This window comes from Tetrahymena thermophila (assembly GCF_000189635.1).
Source record: "Tetrahymena thermophila SB210 genomic scaffold scf_8254600, whole genome shotgun sequence".
NCBI lineage: Eukaryota > Ciliophora > Oligohymenophorea > Hymenostomatida > Tetrahymenidae > Tetrahymena > Tetrahymena thermophila.
Window position 1 is genome coordinate 48,673 of NW_002476370.1, and position 16,578 is coordinate 65,250.

General features: G+C 19.9%; 6 protein-coding genes across 6 annotated transcripts; 5 read left to right on the forward strand and 1 right to left on the reverse strand. All coding sequences in view use genetic code 6, as the record gives it.

Annotated features, from left to right (window-relative positions):
- Positions 1–730: 730 nt before the first annotated feature.
- On the forward strand, positions 731–3,458 carry TTHERM_00277210 (IBR domain protein; the record flags this gene model as incomplete). Its single annotated transcript, XM_001018081.2, has 6 exons — positions 731–841; positions 946–1,329; positions 1,398–1,562; positions 1,631–1,719; positions 2,080–3,167; positions 3,214–3,458. 6 exons carry the CDS (start codon positions 731–733, stop codon positions 3,456–3,458), a joined length of 2,082 nt encoding a protein of 693 aa, XP_001018081.2.
- Positions 3,459–4,016: 558 nt separating this feature from the next.
- Positions 4,017–4,457, reverse strand: TTHERM_000277219 (hypothetical protein; the record flags this gene model as incomplete). Its single annotated transcript, XM_012798129.1, has 1 exon — positions 4,017–4,457. The coding sequence occupies one exon, from the start codon at positions 4,455–4,457 to the stop codon at positions 4,017–4,019; it is 441 nt and encodes a 146-aa protein (XP_012653583.1).
- Positions 4,458–4,811: 354 nt separating this feature from the next.
- On the forward strand, positions 4,812–5,466 carry TTHERM_00277220 (hypothetical protein; the record flags this gene model as incomplete). Its single annotated transcript, XM_001018082.1, has 4 exons — positions 4,812–4,987; positions 5,040–5,082; positions 5,247–5,294; positions 5,329–5,466. 4 exons carry the CDS (start codon positions 4,812–4,814, stop codon positions 5,464–5,466), a joined length of 405 nt encoding a protein of 134 aa, XP_001018082.1.
- Positions 5,467–6,324: 858 nt separating this feature from the next.
- On the forward strand, positions 6,325–8,823 carry TTHERM_00277230 (hypothetical protein; the record flags this gene model as incomplete). The annotated part of the gene is made up of 2 exons (XM_001018083.3): positions 6,325–7,159; positions 7,214–8,823. 2 exons carry the CDS (start codon positions 6,325–6,327, stop codon positions 8,821–8,823), a joined length of 2,445 nt encoding a protein of 814 aa, XP_001018083.2.
- A 2,608-nt stretch (positions 8,824–11,431) lies between these two features.
- TTHERM_00277240 (hypothetical protein) lies at positions 11,432–12,157 on the forward strand (the record flags this gene model as incomplete). Its single annotated transcript, XM_001018084.1, has 1 exon — positions 11,432–12,157. The coding sequence occupies one exon, from the start codon at positions 11,432–11,434 to the stop codon at positions 12,155–12,157; it is 726 nt and encodes a 241-aa protein (XP_001018084.1).
- A 3,371-nt stretch (positions 12,158–15,528) lies between these two features.
- Positions 15,529–15,966, forward strand: TTHERM_000277258 (hypothetical protein; the record flags this gene model as incomplete). Its single annotated transcript, XM_012798130.1, has 1 exon — positions 15,529–15,966. One exon carries the CDS (start codon positions 15,529–15,531, stop codon positions 15,964–15,966), a length of 438 nt encoding a protein of 145 aa, XP_012653584.1.
- Positions 15,967–16,578: the final 612 nt, after the last annotated feature.

Sequence of the window (16,578 nt, forward strand, 5' to 3'; positions counted from 1 at the left end):
ATATCTAAGATTTTATTTCTAAAAGAAAAATCCAAAAATTAAAAATAAAAATATAAAATATTTAGGGAACAATTGGATTTGCTCAAATTAAAAAAGAAATTTTGTAAAACTAGAGCAGAGTCTCTAAGACTAAGATCAGATTACAAAATCTAAATAGTTTTGACTTAAATTTGAGTTAATTAATATTTAATTTTACATATAAAAATATTAAAAACATAAACTTCACTTTAGCTGTCTGTCTATTTTATTAAAAATAATATTTAATTGATTTGGCAATTTAATTTTTTAGAATACTTTTAATAATTATCATATCATACTCATTAAATTTAATTTAAATAATATGATATGGTATCCAACAAACTTTCAGGATTAATAATTAATAGTCAAAGATATTCAAATAAATAATTTTATAAAATAATTATCAAAATTAATATTTTAAAATATATCTCAAATTTTCATAAAATGAGATTTAAAAATTTTTATTTTAATTAATAAAAATGAGATAAAATAATAATTAATTTTAAAAGAATTTCAAAAATAAAAGTATTTTTTTTATATCAAAAAATTTATTATAGCTCAATTTGTTTAAAAGCCATATTTTAATTCCTAAAAATATTAACAATTAATTAAAAAATTTAAGAATAAAAAAGCAATAAAAAAAGAGACAAAAACTTGTCAAATTTATCACAAAACTAACACTCTGATAAGCACACTCATTCACTCAATTAAAATGAACAGTTTTACTAATACTACTAAAAAAGTAATTGCTAACAATCCAAATTTGTAAGGTCAAAATGGAAATCAATAAATTGAATCTTACATTCAAATAGAAGAAGAAGAAGTAAAATTTTGATATTTAATTATAAAAAGAGATTTCTAAATAAAAACAAATAAATAAAAAACATTTATTATTGATTTTAAAAATAATTTAAAAAATGTAAATAGGAATTCTAATCTGACACAGGTTAATCTTAATAAGAACACTAAGATACTGATAGTAGAAATTATCAGTAAAAAATAATATTCATAGAGGAACAAAATAATTATGCTAGCCACTAAGATTCTGATTCGGAATGTGAAATTTGCTATTAAGAAATGACAAGTTCATAGCACATTAGCATTTAATGCAAGGATGTTTTCCATAAGAGCTGCTTATAGCAATACTTAAATACTCAAATTAGCAACAAAAAATTCCCTCTGAATTGCCCAAATTTTAAATGTAAACAACATGTTTAATATCATGATATAAAGGAAATTTTGAATGACTAAGACTTTTAAAAATATGAAATGTTTTAATTTTAAAGTTATATAGACTCTCACTAAGAAGAAGTAATTTTATTTATTTTTTTATCTTTTTATTTATAGTCAATTTATAAACATTTTATTATTTAATATAGTTTCTATGGTGTTTAACTCCAGGCTGTTAGTATGTTTTTGCCAAAGATGATAGTTAAATATAATACATTTGTCCTGTCTGTGAAGCAAGTTATTGCATGAATTGTAAATAAAAATACCATTCTGGGTTGACTTGCTAATAATACTAAGAATCAATCAAGTTTAAAGTAATTATAATTTATTTATTTATTCAATTAATTTAACATAACCCATATATTGCTTTATTTTATAATAGGAGCTTGACTAATAATTTTATTAATTGGCTAAAAGCAAAAACTTAAAATAATGTTCAAAGTGTAAAATGTGGATTGAGAAAATAAATGGGTAAATTTTTTTTTTTGATAAAATACATCCCTATTATAATTTAATTTTAAAATCTAGATGTTATTAAATGATATGTAGATGTGGTAACTAATTTTGCTATAAATGTGGTGAAAATTTCTAAAAATGCAGATGTCAATTTTTCAGCTAAATTTTGAATTCTAACATATTATTTAGTGACAGCTAAAATTAGAATTCCATTTAATAAAATAATGGTTATCGATGCTAATGCTTATTTTGTAGAAGATTTTCAATGTTTAATGAAATTGAATCAAATCTATAAATAAGTGACAGATAGTAAGGATAAACTTAAATCTAAAATACCTCTAATCAAATTTAAAATTCTAATATTTAATTTAATAGAGACAGCTATATTTAGAAACATACTCAATAAAATATTAGTACTAATTAAAAATAAATGGCTGTTACTTAATCAAATCCTAGTAATCAAAGTTAAAATCCTCCCAAGCCAATAACTTATCTTAATTAAAGTGTTACTAATTCATAAAATAATAACTAAACTTTATTTTAAAATTTAAGTTATAATATTGGTAATACATTTAAGAGAAGCATTTAGTAGATAAGCAACAATAATCAAAATTAAATGACGGTTACTTAATCGAAACCTAATTATCAAAGTTAAATTCCTCCTAAGCCAATAACTTAGCTTAATTAAAGTGTTGCTAACTCATAAAATAATAACTAAAGCTAATTTTAAAATTAAAATTCTAAAATTGATAATCAAATTAAGAGTAACATTTAAAAGATAAGTAACAATAATCAAAACTAAATGACTGGTAATTAATCGAATCCAAGCTATCAAAGTTAAAATCCTCCTAAACCATTAACTTATCTTAATTAAAGTGTAAATAATTCATAAAATAATAACTAAACTTATTATTAAAATTAAAACTCGAAGATTGAAAATAAATTTATTAGTAACATTTAGTAGATAAGCAACAATAATCAAAATTAAATGGCTGTTACTTAATCGAATCCTAATTATCAAAGTTAAAATCCTCCTAAGCCAATAACTTATCTTAATTAAAGTGTTGCTAACTCATAAAATAAAAATTAAAGTTAATTTTAAAATTCAAATTCTAAAATTGATAATCAAATTAAGAGTAACATTTAATAAATTAGTAGCAATAATCAAAATTAAATGATTGGTAATTAATCGAATCCAAGCTATGCAAGTTAAAACCCTCCTAAACTAGTAACTTATCTTAATTAAGGTACTATTAAATCATAAAATAATAACTAAACTTAATCTTAAAATTTAAATACTAATATTGATAATAAAATTAAGAGTAACATTTAGTAAATAAGCAACAACAATCAAAATTAAATTTCTGTTACTTAATCGAATCATAGTTATCAAAGTTAAAATCCTCCTAAGCCAATAACTCATCTTAATTAAAGTGCTGCTAACTCATAAAATAACAACCAAAGTTAATTTTAAAATTAAAATTCTAAAATTGAAAATCAAATTAACAGTAACATTTAATAGAAAAGTAGAAGAAGAAGACGTTATAGAAGTTTATCTTTTAAATAAACTTATTAAACAAAAGGAACTTATTTAAAAAAATGAACATTCTTCATTTATTGGAGGTATTAAATAAGAAGAAGAATTTTCCTCCTATATTTAATATAGGGAAGAGTCTTTTGATTAAAATTTAGAAGAATTCTATTCAGATAATTTTGCTTCAAACTATGTTGATCTTGAATAATAAACCAATTGAAAAAAATGAAAATTTTAAGAGTTTTGTTTATATTTTTAAAAAATAAAAATAAAAAGATAAAGTTAATATAATTTTTTATTAATTTACAACTTTATTTTAAATTTATTCATATTATATAAAATAGCTATTAATTCTTTGAACAAACTCATTTAATTAATAATATATAGAGTATTTGTGCTATTTTCAATTTTTTAATTTTTCTAAAATAAATCATCTTAATAAATTTGAGTTAATTATAATACAAAAATATTTATTTTTATGATCAAAAATTATATCTTTGTTAAATAATTTTAGAATAATTAAAGTTTTTTTTGTAAAATAAATATTTCGATATCAAAAAAATTGAGAAATTAAATTTAGGATCTAATTTTTTTCTGAATAGTATGCTATATATTCTTTTAGCACTTAATTTTTTTTTGAAATATTTAATTTAAGGATGGATTTTTGTTGATATATACTTTCAAATAATTAAAATTTTTGGAAATAATCTTTTAATTTAAAATTTTTTCTTCATCAGTATTTATTCAATAAAATTAGAGAGATTTTGCTAAGTAGAAATCAAAATATTCTAGCTACATATGTATGCTTGAAATAAACCAGATTGAAAACAATTTTAGCTACATTAAATAATCGAAGCGTGTATGTTATAGATTTAGATATGAAGTGGAAGAATCTTGGGCTAGATAATTGGTATAGAATAGTCCTTTGTGGAGAATTCATTCTTTTATTGACGCGTAATTAGGCTTAGCAGAGAGAAAAAAACTAATTATATGTGAACTTATTAATCCATAGTATGAAATGCTTTATAGCCATATTCTTTAATAAAAAATATTGTTTAAGATGATGAGCGACTAGGTACTTATATTAAAACTTAGCTCTTTTTCTAAGTAATTCATTAATAGCTATTATGAATAGCTATTTCAATTTATAGACCATGTTTCTTGGAGATTGATTGTGTTTGAATTCAATTATCATTTAGATGTAGATTTATTTCCTCATTTCATGAAACTGATTAAAAATATGATTAATCTTAGATTTTTAACACTCATATTAAAGAAAGACCAAATAAACTATGAAGGAATATATTAGTCAATTAAAAATTTGCAATAAATTATATACTTAGACATTCAGCTGCCATAAGATAATACATCTTTGAACCAAAAAAACAATCTTTTTATAGGTTTACTGCTAGATTGTCTATCTAATAATTTAAAATACTTGAATTTATAATTACCTAAAAGGAATCAATTTTCTTAAATTGCACTGCAGAATATGTATCGCAACATAAGAAAGATTAACAATCTCACTCATCTTTCATTAATATTGAAAGGAACTACGTCTTATTATAGTGAAATGTGGAATGTAGAAAACCCTTATCAAAAAAAATTCGATCGCACTCTTTCATAGCATTTAAATATATCTCTTCTTAAATCCCTCTCAGATAGCTTGTCAAACAGCAATTTAGTTCATCTAGAATTAGATATAAGCTTTCAAAGTTAGTATTTAATCTAAGCTTATAATTAGTAAACGTATGAATGTATAATAGATCTTATTTAGTGTTTTTTTAGCTCTATTTCAAAGAATGCTAACCTTCGATATCTAAACCTAACTTTAAAGGAATGGAGTAATGTTTTTGTGAGTGAAAATGTATTTGAAATGTTATTCAATCCTTTAAAAGATTTATAACATTTACAAACACTTATTTTAGATTTAAGTAAAGTAGAGATACCTTAAAGAGTCTAATATTCTTTTTATTAGTAAATAAGTAATTTAAAGTTTCTAAGATAGTTCGACTTAATAGCCTGCTCAGATCCTCATTTCATTTCTAATGAATCAGTATATCTTTTTAGGAATTAAAAATTCATATCAGACTATCTCACAACAAAAAAAATAATGCTACTTTTATTTAAATTACTCTGCTCGAGTAATAGCCAACACTTTAGAATTCTAAGAAGAAAAGAAATAGCTCTTGAATTAATATTCATTTATTTAATAGATTTTAACATGATCTATAATTAAAACTACTAATTATTCAAATCTAATCAATAAATACCATTTTATAAAAATATTTAAGATATCATATAATTGGCACTATCTTGAATAATTAACTCAGCTAAATTATCTTTTTCAATTGTTTTGCCATAATTAACTTTAGTATAAAAAATAAATTAATTACTTACTTACTTAAAATCTTCTTAAATTTATAAAATTGTCTAAAAACAATCATTTTTTTTATTTTTACAAATAATAAATGATAAAAATCTATCAAAACTATTTTACTTTTCGTATTATTTTGCTTTATCGTGAAAATTATTTAAATTAAAAATAAAAAAAATGAATTAATTTTATTTTTGTTTTTAAATTTTATTTATTTATTTTTCTGTTTTAAAATTAATTTTTTATCAAAATTTTTAAAATAATAAAAATGATTTAATCTGAAATTATTTTAAAAATAAAAACAAAAAATAAAATTATTTTTTGTTGATTTATAATTTAAATAAAACTAAAAGCAAAATAAATAAATATTGCCTCTTTAATATTTTTCGTTTTCAAATTAATTCAAATTTAAACAATTTATTATCATTCAAACTTAATTTTAGCTTTCTTTTGTTCGTTTTTTGGAAATATATTTTAAGAAATTAAAACAAATAGAAACGATATAAGAGAATATATTGAGATATTTAAACATTTAAATCGATTAATTATTAACTAGATATTTTTTTATAGATTGCTTATTTTATTTGATAGAAACTGTTTATCTACAAAATAACCACTAAATTTTCTTATTTATATAATTATTTACTTTTTCAATTAGAAAGTAAATATAAGCCACTATTTTTTTATTTTATAACAAAAAATAATTTAAATGGCAAATTATTTATTTGCTTATTTTATAGACAAAAGTTAGTACTACCTAACCATACTTTTAGGAATATTTATTTCAGGTTTTTTAATTATTTATCATATTTTTAAGGGTTATTCAATAAATATTTGTTAATTAATGCCCAACAATTTATTTGTCTTTCTAAAATCTAATAAAGCAAAAGAATATTTTTTGATATTCCTAAATAATAATATTTAAGGCAACAAGTAAACCTTTTGTAACTTGCGATAAAAGGTAGAAAATTAGCAAATGAAAATTAAAATTGATGGCTTAAAACTGGCTTAGGAGTAAGAATATTAAACAGACAACAATTTAAATTAAAGGGCTTCTAACAGGAGTATAAATAGTTCATTTATAGATCAAGCTTAGAAAGAAAAAACTCTTTCAACAATTACTGAGATTCCTAGGAAGTAGAATAATATTTCGCTTGCCTCTGAAAGAATAAAATATGCATACAGAAAAGAAAAAGCAGGGAGCTCTCTGACTTATAGAGAAAATAAACGGTCAATCAATTTAGACAACATTCCTCCAATCAAATCAGCTAGAAACTCTCCTTAATAATATAAACATTATCCTCATTAAGACTTAGATTAGTTTAGTACAATTCAGTATAATAAAAAGCAAAATATATAGTTAAATTAAAATGGAATCAATAACTACTCATAAATTTTTATAGAAAAAAGTCCTTTAGTTAGCCAAAGAGATAAAATGAAGCAAAAGAAATTATTATCAAAGGATATTTCTGAAGAGAGGTTAAGAAGTCTAAGTACAAAATCAATAAACATAAAGTGTTGTAAATAGCATCATGGATCTTAAAGTAATATTGATAATTTAAGATCATGTAGCTAATGTTAATCGCATTTTCATTTAGATAAATATGAGCTGGAGGAAGAAAGATAAAAAATATAATATATTTTGAGTGTTAGTGGGAGTATTTAGAACTACGACATGTATTCTAATCAAGAAATTTATGCTGAAAATAAGATTATGTCCTAATATGTAAGAAGGTTCAAGAGATATGTTGATTTTATTTCACAAACAAATGCTCTCTAAATAGATTAAGACCTAGAAGACATAGATGCCAAGCTTTAACTTTAAAGAGAGCACTTAGATTTTTATTCAAAGCAAGAAGAAAAATTTAAATAGCTTTATAACAGACTGCAGAATCCCTTTTATGCTAATAATATCTCTGTGAAAGCAGATGAAATTAAAAAAAATATTACACTTATCAAAAAGGAAATTCAAAATATTCTTTCTGGAAGAGGAAATAATAAAAGTCCAAGGGAGTCAACTATTTTGTAAAAACTCACAAGTCTGTAGAAAGATGTTAATTTATATGGTGCATTGCTAAACGACAGAAAAAATAAGCTAAATTAGCTCATAGAATTTGAAAATAAATTATTTGTACAGCTTAATCCTTAAAATCAAAAAGAAAGCTATCCATTAACATAAATAGCTTAATAAAATTAAGAAGAAGCTATTTAGTAAGACCTAATTTTAGATAGTAAATAAATTAAAAATGATAAGGAAAATAAATATTTTTTAAGCAGTTCATAAGAAAATTTAAAAGATGTTAACAAATGGAATAGGTCTACTAATGTAACTCTCGATACAGATGTGGAAACACAGCTCTAATTTAGGAGAGATACTTAAGCCAAAAGTTAAAAAAGCAACATGTCACCAAATTCTAATTATATATTGTTTTCTTAAGAATCTTAACCCTCTTAATTATTTTTAGATAGTATAACTGATGATTAAGAATAATTTAACTCTATCCATGAGAAAGAGCCTAAATATAAACAGAATTAACCTTTTAAAAAAAAACTATAAAAAATTATCATATAATCTCCTTATCTGAGCCATTAAGTGAAACAAAAGCATATTACTAACATAAATAATCTAAGTACTAGATAAACTTCTTAAGAAAATAAGTCTAGTTTAATCCATTTAGAAAACTAAAATAAGCTTAAAAATGAAGAAGCAGCTCCTTAAATGATTAGGCATTAAAATTTTTTAAATAGGAGATGCTCTGTAGCTAATGCTAGGGACAATAGCAGTAATCAAAAATAAAATTATTTAAATATTTCTACATTAAAAAGAGATAATAGTTAACAAAAAGAAAATAAACATGAAAATTATTTAAATGATTTTGAAGTCAATTTGCCTTCGCTACCTATTAATATCGATAAAAGACTGAGGTATAAAAACTAGTCTAAATAACAATCAATAAATAACTCAAAACATATTATTTAAATTGATGATAAAAAATAAGCTAATTAAATGCAAAATTAGCTTACTGAATAACTTAAGTAAATGAAAAATTAATTGAATATATTAAAATAAGATTAATTTTAATAAATTTAATCCTAAATTATAGACTTAGAAAAAATTAAAGCATAAATCAAAGCACAAGATGAGAAATGTTCATATCTTGATGAAATGCTTTAAAAACAAGATAAGTTAATCCTTGAGCTTAATTGAAAAAATATTCATCACAATTAATTTACTATTAATTTGCATAATTATAAAATAATTAAATTTACTGTTTGGAATAGGAAGAATAAATATTTAAATTCTTAAAAAAATAAAAATATTTTATTTTTCTTACTTAAAATAATAAATACAATTAGGGAAATTAAAAAAATTTATTCATTTATTAAATTGTTTTATAAATATTAAAACTGAATTATTAATCTCTATGGAGGAAATTTGTTAATCTACAAGCATTATATCTATCAATTCACCTATATTTCTTTCTATTTATCTTTCTTAATTTTAAATAATAATAAAAATTTTTATTTTGCATTAATTAATTTAAAATATTTCAGTATTAAAAATTTTATAATCTTAATATAAATAAATTTACTGTTTGGATGAAAAACTATTTAAAATCTTAAAAAAATAAATTTATTTAATTTTTCTTATTTAAAATAATACAATTAGGGAAATTAAAAATTTATTAATTTATTAAATTGTTTTATAAATATTAAAACTGAGTTATTAATCTCTATGGAGGAAATTTGTTACTCTACAAAAATTATATCCATAACTTTACCTATATTTCTTTCTGTTAATCTTTCTATTTATATATTTATCATTCTTAATTTTAATTATATAAAATTTTTTATTTTGAATAAATTAATTTAAAATATTTTCAGTATTAAAAATTGAATAATCTTAAAATAAATAAATAAATTTATGTTTGGATGGATGGATGGATGAGCAACTATTTAAAATCTTAAAAAAATAAAAATATATAATTTTTCTTATTTAAAAATAATAAATACAATTAATGAAATTAAAAATTTATCAATTTATTATTAAATTGTTTTATGAATATTAAAACTAATTTATTAATCTCTACGGAGGAAATTTATTACTCTACAAACTTTATATCCGTCAATTTATCTTTTTTTCTTAATTTTAATTATAAAAATTTTTTATTTTGAAAAATTTAATTTAAAATATAAAAACTATTAAAAATGTTGAATAAAATGTATTATTTTTATATTTGTTAATAATTTGATAATAGAAAAATCAAGATTTTTTCATTTTGAATTATGTGCTTTATCATGAAAACAAATAAATATTTTTATCTGTTCTATATTTTGGTGAGATTGTTTTTAAAATATTAAAAGTGTTACTATTTTAAAAGTCTGATCTGTTTTTTTAGAAAAATCTGCTAAATTTATTAAATTATTTAGCTGGAAATATAAAATTATGATCTTTATAAATATAGCAAATAAATATTATAGTTAAATATTTCAATATTTTTGTAAATTATTTTTTAACACTTATGAAGGAATAATTTGATAGATGCTATAATCAATAACTTTTAATATGATTATCAAATGAATATTAAACTATATTTTGAATTATATTAATTGTAAAGGAGTTTCTAAGAATAATATTAGAAAATAATAAAGTGTAATAATATATTCTTATATTTGAGACCAATTACTATAGTTGTAAGAATTAAAAAGAAAATATATAATCAATTTAGACATTACATTAATTGAATTTTTATTATCATTGCAATTAAAATTTTTTATCAGAAACCAACCAAATTTACATTCAAAAATAAAAATTACTCAATTTAAAATTTATTAAATGGTTTGATTAAATGTAAGATTATTTGCTTTTTGGTTTTCAAAGAAATGAATAAATATTTAAAAGACTAAAATTAGTAAATCCAACTTAGATAAATACTTATTTTTATAATTTACTCATAAATTTTAAATATTATTTATTTCACTTATGGAAAAATCCAATGAAAAAAAGAAGAATGTTAGTATTGACTTTTATTATTTTTTACTTAATTTTTCTATATAATTTATTAAATTATTCAGTGTTTTTATAATTCAAAATCTGTAATCGAAGTGATAAGAAAGAGTTCATTCAATATAAAAAATAAATTGTCATTTCAAAATCTAAACAATTTTCTATGAAATACAATATTTGTTTCATTATAATAACCTATATTCTTTCAAATTTTATTTTCAATAAATGTAACTCAATTAACTTAAATACTTTCTTATGCCAAAATTTAAAAATCAAAATATTAATTATATTTTTAGATATAATTTAATATTATTATTAACATCAACTTAAAATATTATTTATGAAATATTTTTAAATATAAAATAGCTATTTATTTATTTACTTACTCACTCACTTAGTGATTAATTTATGATTTAAACAAAATAAAATTTATCCGATTTTACACATTTAATTTAATGGCTCAATTTTTTTATTATTTAATTAATATCAGGTGTAAAATATAGCTTTTAAAACCATAAAGATTGAAATTTAGTTAGATGTGGAAATCATATGTCAACTGAAATTGGAAAATCAATAAAAATTTATTTACTTATAAGTACCTTTCATATTTTAATTAAAAAATCACCACAATCAGCTATAACTCAATATTTATAAACTGTTTCTGTTATTTACTTCAAGTTAGGAGACCCTATAAAAGAATATAATTACTGATTTACTGCAAACCTCCATTTAAAAATTAGGCCAACAATCAGCTAGCCAGTACAAAATAAAAGAAATTTAAATAAAAAATCTATTAAATAAAATTTTAATGAAAACTTTACCTCCTGGCACATTACTGCTTGAAGAAAATTCAATAAGATACTAGATCTATTCTGATGAGTACTACGAGTCCACATTCGAAAATGTTTTAGAATCTAGAATGGTAAAAGGTTCTATATACTCTGATTTTGGAGTTGATGAATCTGTAATAAAAAATGGATGTAAAGAGTACATTAAGAATTCTGTAAATAGAATAATTGCTATTGACACATCTTAAGATAGACATGCAGTAGTTGGTTCTATATTTGGTGAAGATTTTGTTGATTTTGTAAAATCATAAATGACTGACTCTCGTGATAAAAATTTGTAGATATTAAAGTATGTGAACAGATAATTAATCAAACCACTCCTCAATTTACCTATCCAAAAAGGAGAAATCATAATTGGATCAGGATTTGCTGTCAAAAAAGAATATCAGGATTTAAAAATAGGAAAAAATTTAATTAACTTATTTTTAAGGATCGGAAAGTATTCTAATTTCAAAATATAATGCGGACTATTTTACTCCAGAAAAGCTTCTCATATTTTAATGAAATAAGGTGGCTTTATATTATGCTCTCTGTAACCAGAAAATTGTAAAGACATTGATAATACAATCACTAAGTACATGAAAAACTATGTTGAAATAGTAGCTTTTGTTGATCCAAATATTAGTTCTTCATAATTTGATTCCATAAAGTTTTTACTAAATCCAGTACCTTAGCAAATGCTTTGAAAATTCTATATTAAATCTAATTAAAGAAATTAGGAATTAAAATACATTTACTACTATTAATAAACTTATTTCTATGATATGTCTGTCTATCAATGTCAATTTAAAAATATATATTATATCATACTTTTATAAATAATTCTACATATTTCATTTTTTTTTTTGTCAAATTACTGTAATTCATCAGATATAAATGCTATAACTTAAAACGAAACAAATTAATTTTTTCAAGACTTTTATAATTAATAAAAGCTTTAATATTATTTAGTAAAAGCTCTGATTTTAGAGGAATTACTTTATTTAATTAAATTTAATTCTTTTTTAATATTCAATTCATTAATTTACCAAAATACAATATTCATAATGCTAAAAAAAACATAAATCTAACTAAATTTTAGGATGATTACAGAACATTATAAAAAAAAACAATAAAATGTTCAAATATATTTATATTTATTCCTCCTATTTCACCAATTTTTTATCATCATTATGTTATATTTAAGAAAAACAAACTTCTTAACTTGTGACACTTTACTTTCAATTATTTTGATTATTTGATTTTGTTTCCACTTTAAATATAAATTAGTAAAAGTTACTTAAAAAAAAATAAATAAAATATGCTATTTAAATCAATAAATGAGAAAAAAAACATTAGCAGATTAAAAAATAAAAAGAAAAATAAATCAATTAAAAAGTTATTAAATAAATTAAAAGAGTTAGTTTTTTTGTTTTAAGTTCATTTTTATATTCAATCAATATTAACAATTTTACAATTTAAAATAAATAAACTGTTTTTACCTTAGATTAAGTTTCAAATTTAAGAGATTAGCCCAATTTTTTAAACAAAGATCTAAGTTTAATGTACCTTTGTCAGTAATTTAATTAGAACTTTTTAAATATTGAAAAAAATATATAGTTAATTAGTTATTGAATAGGAATAATTAAAGAAAAAATTTGTAATAAAAGCAAAAGTTTTTTAGAAAAATATGAATTAATTAAAAAAAAAACACACGCACACAAAAGGAGAATAAAAAAAATAAAATAAATCAAATAAAAAGATAATAGAAAATTAAAAGAGTTAATTATATTGTTTTAAATTCATTTTTATTTTCAATAATATCATCATAATCTAAAATAATTAAACTGTTTTTACCTTAGATTAAGTGTCAAATTTTAGAGATTAGTACACTTTCCTAAAACTGAAAATAAGTCTAATGCACCTTTATCATCAATTTAATTTATTCTTTTTAAATTTATTGATTTAAATTAATTTTTATATTCAAAAATATAAAAATCATAAACAAATAAACTGTTTTTACTAAAGTTCAAGTTTCAATATTAAGATTTTAGTCTACTTTTCTAAACATAAACTTAAGTCTGATGCACCTTATGAACCAATATTATTTTAACTTTTATATGTTGAAGAGTAAATATATAGTTAATTTGATAGTTTGAATGAAAAAATGAAGATAAAATATGAATTAATAAAAAATAAAAAATTTATTAACAATAAAATAAACTGTTTTTACCTTAGAGAAAGTGTCAAATTTTAGATATTAGTGCACTTTCCTAAATCAGAAAATAAGCCCTATGCGCCAAATACACCAATTTTATTTCCACTTTTTAAATATTGAAGAAAAAAAATATAGTTAATTAGTTAATTAGAACTAAAAATGAAAAAAAAATAATAATTTAATTAATAATTAAAATAAATATGAGCTAAATTAGCAAAAAAATAAATAAATATAAAAAAGACAGTTAAATAAAATAAAGAAAATAAATTAAATAAAAAGCTAATAAATAAATTAAAAGAGTTAATTAGTGTTTTAAATTATTTTTAATATTCAAAAATCTCACTATCCAAAACAAATAAGCTGTTTTTACCTTAAATCAAGTACCAATTTTTAGATTTTAGTGCACTTTCCTAAACCAGAACCTAAATCACAAGCCCCATTTGCACAAATATAATTTTCACTTTTAAGTATTGAAGAAAAATTATGCAATTAATTAGTTTGTTAGAAGGAAAAAATGAAGAAAACATATTAAATAAAAAGAAATTAATTTATAAATAATAAAAGCAAAAATGAGTTAAATTAACAAGTAATGAAATAAATAAATGTATAAAAAAACACACAAGCAGAATTAATAATGAAAAATAAATCAAATAAAAAGAAAATAAATAAATTAAAAGAGTTAATTAGTAATATTATTTTAAATGAATTTATATATTCAAAAATATCGCATTCCAAAACAAATAAACTGTTTTTACCTTAGATAAAGTGCCAAATTTGAGAGATTAGTACACAATCCTAAACCAGAACCTAAGCCTGATGCACCTTGATCCAAAATTTGGCTCTTTCTTTTTAAATATTGAAGAAAAAAATAAAATTTTAGTTAGTAAGAAGGAAAAAATGATGAAAAAATAAATAAATAAATAATAAAAGCAAAAGTTGAAAATTAAAAAATGAGTTAATTTATAAAACAAATAAAATAATAAATAATAAATCAAATAAAAAGCTAATAAAATATATAAGAAAATAGGTCTATTATGCTAATCCAAACAATCCTTATCTTTCTTATATGTTGATATTATATATTAATAGTATTTAGCTAATATGAGAACTGTTTGGAATGGCATCATGAGTCTATTTTCTTATATATAATAATTAATTAATTAAATGAATTAATAATTATATTTTTTAAATTAATTTTTAAATTCAAAAATATCCCAATCAAAATAAATAAACTGTTTCTACGTTATATCAAGTACAAAACTTGAGATTTTAGTACACTTTTTTAAACTAAAACCAAACTCTTATACTGCAATTGAACCAATTTTAATTCCACTTATTACAAATTTAGAAGAACTAATATATAGTATTAGTTAGTTAGAAGGAAAAAATAAAGAAATTATATGAAGTAAGAAGAAATTAATTAATTAATAATAAAAGTAAAAGTTGAAAATGAAAAAATGAGTTAAATTAACTAAAAAAAAAAAGCCACTAGCAAAATAAGAAAAAAAGAAAAATAAATCAAATAAAAAGCTAATAAATAAATAAAAAAAATTAGTTTGTTTTTATGTTTTAAATTCATTTTATATTCAAAAATATCAAAATCTAAAACAAATAAAAAGTTTTTACTAAAGATTAAGTGTCAAATCTGAGAGATTAGTGCACTGTCCTAAACCAGAATATAAGCCAGATAGATCATTTGCATCAATTTAACTTTCACTTTTTAAATATTGAAGAATTAATAAAGAGTAAATAAGATATTTAGAAGGAAAAAATAAAGAGAAAATTGGCAAATAATAAGAAATGAATAAACGAATGAATGAATGAATGAATGAATGAATGAATGAATGAATGAATGAATGAATGAATGAAAGAATTAATTAATAAGTAATAAAAGCAAAAGTTGAAAATGAAAAAATGAGATAAATTAACAATCAAACAAAAAACAAATTTAAAAAAGCATAAGCAGAAAAAAAGAAAGAGAAATAAATTAAATAAATAAAAAGCTAATAAATAAATTAAAGAGTTAATTATTATGTTTTAAATTAATTTTTATATTCAAAAATATCAAAATCCAAAACAAAAAACAGTTTTTACTAAAGAAAAATTTTCAAATTTGACAGATTAGTGCACTTTCCTAAACTAGAACCTAAGAAAGATAGACCATTTTCATTAATTGTAATTCCACTTTTAAATATTGAAGAAAAAAAAGAGTAAATTAGATAGTTAGAAGGAAAAAATGAAGTAAAATCATTGAATAATAAGTAATTAATTATTAATAAAAGCAAAAGTTAAAAATGAAAAAATGGTTAAACTAACAAAAAAATAAAGAAATAAATAAAAAAACATTAGAAGAATTAAAATAACAAAATAAATCAAATCAAAAGCAAATTGTTAAATAAAAAGAGTTCGTAATATTGTTTTCAATTTATTTTTATTTTAAAAATATCACAATCAAAAACAAATAAACAATTTTTACTTTAGAGAAAGTGACAAATTTGAGAAATTATTGTTGTTTTCTAAACAAAGACCTAAGTCTTTTAAGTCTTATGAACCAATATTACTTTAACTTTTTAAATATTGAACAAAAATATATTGTTAATTAGTTAGAAGGAAAAAATAAAGAAAAAATATGAAATAAAAAGAAATGAATTAATTAATAATAATAATAAAAGTTTGCAATGAGATAATAAGTTATTGTTTTAAACTCATTTTTATATTTAAAAATATTATAATCCTAAAAAAATAAACTGTTTTTACCTTAGATTTAGTGTCAAATTTAAGATTTTATCAAACTTTCCTAAAGAAAGACCTAAGTTTTTTACATCTTTTGAATTAATTTTACTTCCTCTTTTTAAATATTAAAGAAATAAAAAAATATTTATTAGTTTAAAGGAAAAATTGAAGAAAATA